A 9,963-nucleotide genomic window follows, 5' to 3' on the forward strand; every position below is an offset into this window, starting at 1 on the left:
AGAGGGGAGTCTGAGAAGAAGAGGAGGTCCTGTACCGGAGGGAATTGGTGGTACATTCCCCTTGACAACTCGAGGACTGTGGAAAACCATGGTTCTTCCCTGGGTAATGATGCCCCTCGAGCCTCCTCCGCAGGCCTTGAGAAAGTTTTCCAATTCCTCCTGTCCCTAGCTGACTCGGGACTTTCCCATTCATCGGTAAAAGTTTATTTGGTCGCAATTTCGGCCTACCATGTTCACGTCGACGGATGCACCATGTTTTCACATCCGCTTTCGAAACGCTTTTTAAAAGGTTCGTTACACCTCTACCCTCCTGTCAAGACTCCTGTTGTTCCCTGGGATCTTCTTCTAGTCCTTCATCAACTTACGAGGAAACCCTTTGAGCCACTCGCAACTTGCAATATGAAATTCCTGTCTTGGAAGACGGCCTTTCTAGTGGCCATCACCTCTGCAAGGCGAGTTGGAAAAATACTGGCTTTCCGGCATGACACACCTTAATTGTCATTCTTGTCAGATGGCGTCCGCCTCGTTCCTGACATTTCGTTCCTGCCAAAGGTCGTGTCAGAGTTCCACCACCTCCACGCCGTCCTCCACCGCCATTGCCGTCGCCATCTGTCTTCAACCACCACACAGGCAGGGTGCCCCCCACCCTACTAAGGGTGGGTACCCATTTATCTACCCATTTATCTACCCATTTACCTATTTATCTACTTGCAATTAAGTTGCTTTCGAACCGCTGGGTGGGCGGGGGAGCGAGGCTGGGGACTCGCATCACGGCTCAATGCCTCTCAAAGTGGATTGCAGGTCTCATCCACCTCTGCTACTTGATTGCAAAGCAGCCATTGCCTGGCCCCATCAAGACCCATTCAACCCAGGCTGTTGCGGCTTCCACTGCTTTCCTCCAGGGAGTACCCCTGACGGACATCTGCAAGGCTGCTCCCTGGGCCACGCCTAACACCTTCATGAGGCTTTACGCCCTGGACGTCCGTAAGAACTATAATACCAACATGGGACGTCATATTCTATCTTCGGCGATGCAGTAAGGATCTGCCAACACCCTCCTCCAGGTAGGCCACTGCTTGCTAATCTCCCATGGGTGTGAAGCACAGAGACCACGTTGAAGATAAACCAGTTGCTTTCCTGTAACTGGTGATCTTCAAATGGTCATCTGTGCATTCAGACCACTTGCCCTCCATCCCCACTGCTGTCAGCTTCTACAATTTCAATAGGAGTTGATTTGCGGCAGTTTGAAGGAACTGGGGGATGTCCGCACCCTCCCCTCTGGGCATGCGCGGTGGGGTTCCTGCGCATGCCCAAAGTCTGGGCACAAAAATCCATTAAAAGAGCTTGCTACAATGCCGATCGATCCAGCACGTGCACACTAGATCCCATGGGTGTGAATGCACAGATGACCACTCGAAGTTCATCAGTTACAGGTAAGCAACCTGTTTTTCTCTTGAATAGAGACTCGCCAGTTTTTCCATCAGTCTCTGCAGCAAATCTTGGTGCCATCTCTTTTGCTGTATCCACTGCCGCAGAATCTAGTAACATTATTAACCATTGCATCAAGTGTTCGTTCATCCTAACAATGCCCCTTCTGCTATTTGCATTTCAACATAAGAACATAAGAGAAGCCAATGTTGGATCAGGCCAATGGCCCATCCAGTCCAACACTCTGTGTCACACAGTGGCCAGAAATACCAGGTGCCATCAGGAGATCCAGCAGTGGGGCCAGGACACTAGAAGCCCTCCCACTGTTGCCCCCCCCCAGCACCAAGACATCCCTAGACATTCAGTAATAGACTTAAAGTTTACAGTAGTCCAACAGAACCATTTCATAGGGAGACTCCTGGGAGAAGCTTCTGCTGAGCTGGAGTTCATATGCAGATCCGATCTTATTAGTTTTGATTCAATAAGGACTTAAGGATGGTTAGCTCACTATAGAAAGCAATTGTTTCCCCTTACTATTCAGATTCCTCCTATTTTTTCCAATTCAACAAACGTTGGGCATTGTCCATTCTTACTCTTCACACTTTTGACTGGCTCTTGTTTTCACCTGTGCATGTAGATACACCTTATCCTGGGAAACTTGGCCTTCTGATCTGTCATTGCAGTCACTACCCCCAAGGTGCCAAAAGACTCTGACTGTAGCAACAAGAGACTAACACTGTCTGCTGCACTTCTGGAATTAATCCAAAGAAATGCATACTTTTTGTTTAGACTGATGAGCATGAAAAACTGAGTGATGATACGTGGCAGTTCTTTATGCCTTTCCCTGGAAGTAAACTTCATTAATCGCAGTGGGAGTTCATTCTCAGTAAACATATATCGGATTGTAAATTCCATTATTTTCTGTGAGATTTTGATGATTCTAATATTCTTTGGACTGGGCCTAGTGCTTTCAGAAATATTATTTCCTTCCTTATTTTATGAGCACTCAGTCATTATTTTCCATTTATGTACTGAGGCTTCCATTGTATCCTTTGGTGCAAGTGCACAAAAAGTTAGGAATCCGTGTCAACCAAAAATGAGGTCAGCCTCAAGGTGAAATATTTAAGAAAACTAGTACAGCTCTGGCGTGTCTGATGGTAAGTGCTGGAAGTAGGAAGGAGGAGTTGTATAACAAGTTGTGGAGAGTTTTAATTTGTAAAGGTAACATTAACGTGAGCATTTAGCTATCCAATAATTTACTTTTTTTATTTTTCAGTGCCTTCCTCTGAATGCTGTGAATCGTCAGTTGCAGCCCAAATTGTAGCAAAGGCAAAGGAACTTGGTATATTTAACGTTCTTGATTGCTGTCCTCCAGCAGGTTTCTGGTGATATTTCACTTTGAAGCCTAGATTTGTTTATTTTTATTGCATTATCAGTATATCCATTTATTTTTTGCCATCCTGTTCATTTCTTGCTAATTGCCTTACTTCAAAATTAGATTTTTTATCTTCAAAGCACCTACAAGTTGGCTTAGTTTTAAATATGCTCTTTTAAAATGTATGGGACTGCTTTCCTGTTTAAGTAAGTCTTTATGTGAACCACAACCAGTTTATAGCACAGGCAGTTTCTGTCACTGGACTTCATTTGAGTAGACTTTTTGCAGGATTGAAGCAGTGACATTACTGGCAAACAATGAACAGGTAGCTGCAACAGGCACTCAGGAAGTCCACAAGGAAACAATACAGCTTTGCTGCCAGATATCAGTGTCTACTAGCCATGGTGACTTGACTGGGGGGAATCTCCACATTCAGAGGTACTAAGGCTTGGAATCCCAGAGCCAGGAGGCAATATAAGGCAAGGCCTTGGCCTCTATGCCCTGTTGGCTATCCAGAGGAACTGGTTGGCCACTGTGTGAGGCAGGATACTGGACTAGATGGACCATTGGTCTGATCCAGCACTGCTCTTCTTATGTTCTTAAGTCATGGCTTTGCCTTATTGGAAGAAGAAGAAGAGATTGGATTTATACCCTGCCCTTCACTCAGAGTGGCTTACAACAAACTCCTTTCCCTTCCCGTCCCCACGGCAGTCACCCTGTGCCCACCTTAGCTGATCAACATCTGTTAGCTTTACTGTATGCGGATGATACGGTGTTATTATCCAGGATGCCAATCGGCTTGAAAGGGGCACTAAATCAATTTGGCCTGTATTGTAATTTAAATCATTTGGAGATCAATTGTAACAAAACTAAAATAATGGCCTTTGGCACTAAACCCAAGATCAGAGAATGGAGCATAAATGGCTATAAGCTACAGCAGGTAGCAGCTTATAAATACCTTGGAGTTATGATTTAATCTTCAGGCACAAAAAGGGCCCATCATGAATATGCTGCAAATTCTGGTCGCAAATCAACCCAGGGTATTGTTAGATTTTTTTTATATGAAAGGGGGGCAATATGTTCCAGTGGCCCTTAAACTGTATCTTGCCAAGACTGTGCCTCAGCTGCTGTATGGGATGATGCTGGGTCCAATATCCTCAAACTTCTCTGCTCTCGAAAAAATAAAATCTAAATTCTTGTGTAACTCGAACTCCTCTAAGGACGGTTCCGGGAGCCCAATTCTGAATTATCTACAACAGTGGGCGTGGCGTGAGTTCTTGTCCAATGTATACAGAGGTCAGATTGGCCAACGAAATGCTCCTAATTCCCAGGAATTGAGACAACACGCTAGGTTTAGGAATAAATGTTGCCTTTTTACTAAACAGTTCTCAAGCATACGAAAACAGATGCATACACAGATTCTCACAAGATCCTTAGTTACAATAGTTCATAGAAAGCAATCAGCAAGGAAAATAACAAAAGCAACAGACAATGGGAATAACACAACAGGATATCGCTTATACTTATCTGAGGTCCAAGCTGGGGAGAAATCTCCTCGTAGCAGAAAAGGGGCAGCTTAAGGATCAGCGGGTGAAGGGCCTTCTCTATGGCTCATTGTAATATTTTCCCTTCTGAGGTAGTAATAGGTCGCTACAAGAAGATACCTCTGGCTGAGTGTATTTGTCCTTGTGGTATTGGAGAGGTTGATACTATCAATCATACTTTGCTTGCTTGTGGGTTCTATCAAAATATACGAGCTATATATATTCAACCCATACGGGAAAGGCTTTTAGGCCGTCCGGACTCTGATATTAGTGTTACGCTTATGATAGATGCCAATCCACAGGTGACATTAGCATGCGCCAAATTTTTGGGCAGCATCTTATAGAATTAGGAAAGATTCCTTAAATATGTAACCTAAAGACCCCCAGGTTAATGCAGTGTATTATTTTGAATTATTTGAGCTAGCTTTCGTATGCTTGGAATATGCTATGGTTAGACCATTGGTGTTGGTTACAAACGGTAATAAAGATTTTTGTTCTGTTCAGTCTCCCTGTGAAGTAGGTGGGGCTGAGAGAGCTCTTTCAAGAACTGCCCTTTCAAGGACAGCTCTTGTCAAAACTATGGCTTGCCCAAGGTCATCCAGCAACTGCAAGTGGAGGAGTGGGGAATCAAACCCGGTTCTCCCAGATGAGAGTCCGCACACTTAACCACTATACCAAACTGCTGTATTAGTTATCCTTTTTTTTCTTGTTGTAATGCTAGAATAGGTTATGTTCTATGTTTTTCCTTATAAAGAAATAAAATACCCAGTCTTTGTGAGCATTTATATTCCTGTTATGGTTCATGCTTTCATAGACCCACCGAAGACATACACCCAGGATGGAGTCTGTTTGACAGAAGTAGGACTGTCTCAGTTACAAAGCCTCAGTGCTGTTGTACCAAGAAGAAAACGGACAAAGCCAAAGCTCAAGTTGAAAATTATAAACCAGAATAGTGTGGCCGTACTCCAGACTCCACCTGATATACAATCAGAACATTCACGGGATGGCGAGATGGATGACAGTAGAGGTACCTGTTGCTTTGTGCTGTATTCTGTTACTAACAATAATAGAAGTTTGCAGAGGCTGACAGAGCTGCTGGGATTCTTAGAAATAGGCGTTAAACAGATAGCTCAAGTAGTCTGAAGGGGCAGGGACCATGGTGGAAGCCATGATCAGTATAATGCAAGTGTCATATGTAGTTCAGACTTTTTGAAATGAAACTCTCTTGAGAAGAGGCTTCCAGCTCAGCAGTGTATGCAGACCTGTTATACATTGCCAGGAACCTATTTGATGTATTTATGTCCCATTTCCTCCCAAAATTGGTCAAAAGTCAGGTAGGGAAGCCAGTGCATGCCTTTTGCATGAGGAACCTTATTTTCTTGCATCCCAATTCAGCCAAGGACTCATTGGTAAGTCATGGTCTGTCAGTTTCATTTTCCTTCTTGTAAAATGTGAATAACTACAGCTTATCTCATGGTGCTTGTGAGAATACATTTAATGAGGAATTCAGAGCATACCATAATAACAGTAAATTATTCTGGTGCTATGGATCCCTTTTACACACTGCTTTTTGCTATTCAGTGTACATTCAGATTTATATGGCTCGGATGAGCTCGTTAACTGATGAGCTACTACTTGTCTGCTACTAATTTCCCAGTGAACAATTGATCTTCGACGTGGTCTCTGTGCTTCACACCCATGGGGTCTAGTGCGCACGCGCTGGATCGATCGACATTGTAGCAAGCTCTTTAACGGATTTTCGCGCCCAGACCTTGGGCATGCACAGGAACCCCACCGCGCATGCCCAGAGGGGAGGGCGCGGACATCCCGCCAGTTCCTTTCTTACCACCGCGTTGGAAAGACCTCTTTCTCGTAGGTCTGATCGGTTCGCTTTTTTGGCTATTTGCCTCACGGCTCTTCGGATTTTTCCTCACTTTATTCTCTTTTCTTTAGTACTTCTTCGTTTGTTCTTTCAAAAACTAAAAAAAACCAACAACTTTATTTTCAGCTGAGGGGAAAGTTGCCAGTTTACCTCAGTGTGGCCTTCGGGCTACCCCCCCCTCTTCTTTCTTCTCCGCTGTTTATTTTTATGGAGAAGAAGTGGGGCTTCTACATTTTCAATAGGGGTTGATTTGCGGCGGTTTGAAGGAGCTGGCGGGATGTCCATGCCCTCCCCTCTGGGCATGCGCGGTGGGGTTCCTGCGCATGCCCATGGTCTGGGTGCGAAAATCCGTTAAAGAGCTTGCTACAATGCCGATCAATCCAGCACATGCGCACTAGATCCCATGGGTGTGAATGCACAGATGACCACTCAAAGATCACCAGTTACAGGTAAGCAACCTGTTTTAATGTCTCCAAGGGACATCAGTGCCCACAGATATGTGGTCAGCAAGCAGTAGAATGTGCTAAAAATGCCAGAATATAATGACAGCCATAGGTTTGAAGAAAGGCTTATATAATGACAAGCCGTGAAATAAGTAACACAGGTGTTTATTTAAGTGAAACATGGGTATGTGTCTCTCCATTGCCTATAGTGCTTTTCCTATATTTGTAGCAGAGCTTTGGTATTAATTGTATTAAGTATCAAAAGTACTAATTGTACTTTTTTCTTTAGAAGGAGACCTTATGGACTGTGAAGGAAAATCAGATACTAGCCCTGAACGGGAGCCTGCAGAAGATGATCCTAAGGGGGTAGAAGGAACAGATGGGATCAAGAAGAGAAAAAGAAAACCATACAGACCAGGTAGAGTATAAGCCTTGGATATCTGCATGTGCATCAGGTTTATATTTATTGACTGTGTGTATTTTTTTTTAGTTTTAAAATTAGGAAGGCTAAGTAATATATCACTGAGAAATGCCTTGTTCATTCTTGTATGTTACAGTTTCCTCTGCTCAGTTTATGACTGAATTTATAGTCCAATTATGAAGGTGCCCTGCCCTCGTTATCCTGTTAAAGACTAGATTATGGCCCGCCTTTCTAATTTGTTGCAGATGCTACTACTATTGAAGAGTGTGTTAAGGATGCGCATCTCCCAAGAGCAATCTCTTGATGATATTTCAGCACATTGTTCAATTTCATTAAAATAAATACCTTTACCATAGCATGAGCTTTCTTTACTGCTACCAACCCGTCTATAAATTTACATCAAGAACTACTATATTGGGTGGCAAACTTCCCTAGTAAATCCAGGTAGCCTCCCTCTGGAAGGGTTGTTTATGGTTCCCACATCTTGGGGGAAAGAAATTTAACAGCACAGCTGGAGGTCAAAAGATTGAGCATTTTTCATTTTACTATATACTTCACCTACAGAGGGAATGGCTGAACAGAAACATACCAGTGGTCTCCTCTCCAGGCTCCTGAACACCAAATGGGAAGAACCATGTCATGCTCTTGGGAGGGAGGGCAGTTAAGGGTACCTAGTCTCTATAAATCCATGAAGCTAAGTTAGGAACTAAAGAGCATTCTTCGTGGCCCTAAACTGAAGAGTTTTTTCTTCTGCAGCTCATTCTAGATATTTTTCCAAATGAGTGTCAGACTTCTGATACCAATTTAGCTAGGTCTTGGTTTTGATATGGGAATCTAGTTCTAATGTTGGTCTATTATATTTGCTTAAATATGGGCAGAGGAAGTGGGCAGTCCATTTCCTCGTTGCACTGGAAGCACCCTACTGCAGTCTGTTCCTTACTTGGACAGGTGTCGGAAGTGTCTCTTTCCTTGCTCTCCCTGATGGACTTTGTTTCGACTTTCTTTATTCTCCTTTCTTTTTTCTTCTTCTTTCCTTGCTTGTTTTTAATCCTCTGTCCCTTCCTTTGAAGACAGTAGGATAGGAGTGTACTGGTTTCACTACAGCATCCTGCCTGAAACACCAGCTAAGAGGAAGGAACATTCTCTCTGTGACAGGGAAACCCCGCCCAATATGACTCTTGACTCCTTTTCCCAGGAGGGAGAATACCAAGCAGAGGGTCATTTTGCCACTCTTCAATATTCTGGTTTCATGCTTTGCTCTGCCTACATCTTCTCCAATTAAAACTGGTCTAAATGGTCATGAGGGAGAGTGCAGCAGTCTTCCTGGTTTGTTTGGTATAGTGCCCATGTTACCTTCTGCAGCCATGGCTGGAGATCCGGTGCCACAACCCGCTGTCACATAGCAAAATAGGGTTAGGACAGTTGCCTGCTATGGAGTTGCCTCGCCTTCCCTTTCCTAATCCCCCACCTCCCCAGTGACCAGATCCAGGTTGAGCCTGAATATTGCTCCTTTAAATGTAGCCCCACTGGAATATTTTAAAAGGTTAGTTAGCAAAGTTATTAATACCCTGCAGTTCTTGACTCCCCAAGATGAACTTCTTTAGGTCCCATCCCATGGGGGTAGCTGAAACCTTCCCTCCTGTATCTCCACCACAAAATCCCCTTTCCAGCCTCTTATGAACATGTTTGGGAAGTCACCCTCCAGGATCTCTCTGACCTTAAAAATACGCCTGAAGTGGATGCTCCTATGACTACCCTCTATTCTTCCTCAGCACTTTAAATAGATAGTGATGAATCAACCCTCTGTGAGAACTTTGGCACCTTATTGGTAGCCTCTGGCTTTGCCTGAGGCTAATCAGCTATATCCAGCCGGATCATCTTTATTTTACTATGGGAACATGCCACAAGGTTAATCACAGCTCCTGGATCCACATTTCCACAATGTACATGCCCCTAGCCACTTCCTGTTACAGAGTAGAAGCTGGTGCTCACTAAATGTGTAGTGATTTCTGCTGTCATACTAGAAATGGACCTTAATTTTATACGTGTGAGAGAGACTGCATATCTACAAAATGTCATAAATCCCAATGTGTTTTTCTTATTTAAAATATCTTTAAATTGTGTATGATTTTACAGGCATTGGTGGATTCATGGTGCGTCAGAGAAGTCGTACGGGGCAAGGAAAAACAAAGCGATCTCTCTCCAGGAAAGATTCCTCTGGCTCCGTATCTGAGCAGTTGCCTAACAGAGAGGAAAGTGGGTACTCATTTAAGCATTTTGAGTACTTAATATAATGCAACAGTCCATTTCACATTATCACAACATGTATGCCAGTTTAGGAGCATTATATAATTAAGGTTCTCTGCACTGCAGCTTTACTGAATGAATTGCTGTTTTCTAATGTTTGTATTTCAGTGTTGCCCATGGTTCCTAAAGAATCATAGTAATCAGTAAGCATCATTAATAACTGTCACACCTGCAAGGTCTTATAACTGGATTTTGAATGTTCCTAAAGCTTCCTTGCTCCCCCAGTTTTGTAAATTTATATTAGATTTTGGAGTGTGTATTATATCCTTTTTCTGGCTTCTTACCCTGACTTAGTTGTTTGAATAAGGTCTGACCCCTCCATAGCCTCGCAGCATGCTGAAGCAGAGACGCTGGGTGCCAGTTCTGTGGGCGGGACACAGGCAACCCAGCCAGTGGCCAGGGACACCTTGTGAGTGGCAGATCCGGAAGCCAGCTGATTCAGGAGCGCATTGAATGTTGCCACCCCAAAATGCAATTATTAATAAGGAGATATATATATATATATATATATGTTTGTAGACATTTATATGTATACATTCTAGGAATATGCCAAATAGTACAAT

General features: G+C 43.5%; 1 protein-coding gene across 1 annotated transcript in view; it reads left to right on the top strand.

Annotated features, from left to right (window-relative positions):
• Positions 1–9,963, top strand: part of KMT2C (lysine (K)-specific methyltransferase 2C) — a 110,689-nt gene that overhangs the window by 30,631 nt on the left and 70,095 nt on the right. The window contains exons 10-13 of the mRNA XM_015426350.1: positions 2,705–2,770; positions 5,162–5,374; positions 6,962–7,090; positions 9,230–9,349. Coding sequence (XP_015281836.1) covers positions 2,705–2,770; positions 5,162–5,374; positions 6,962–7,090; positions 9,230–9,349 — 528 coding nt within the window. The remainder of the gene's footprint in view (positions 1–2,704; positions 2,771–5,161; positions 5,375–6,961; positions 7,091–9,229; positions 9,350–9,963) is intronic.

This window comes from Gekko japonicus, unplaced genomic scaffold (assembly GCF_001447785.1).
Source record: "Gekko japonicus isolate JY-2015 unplaced genomic scaffold, Gekko_japonicus_V1.1 scaffold691, whole genome shotgun sequence".
Classification (NCBI taxonomy): Eukaryota; Metazoa; Chordata; class Lepidosauria; order Squamata; family Gekkonidae; genus Gekko; species Gekko japonicus.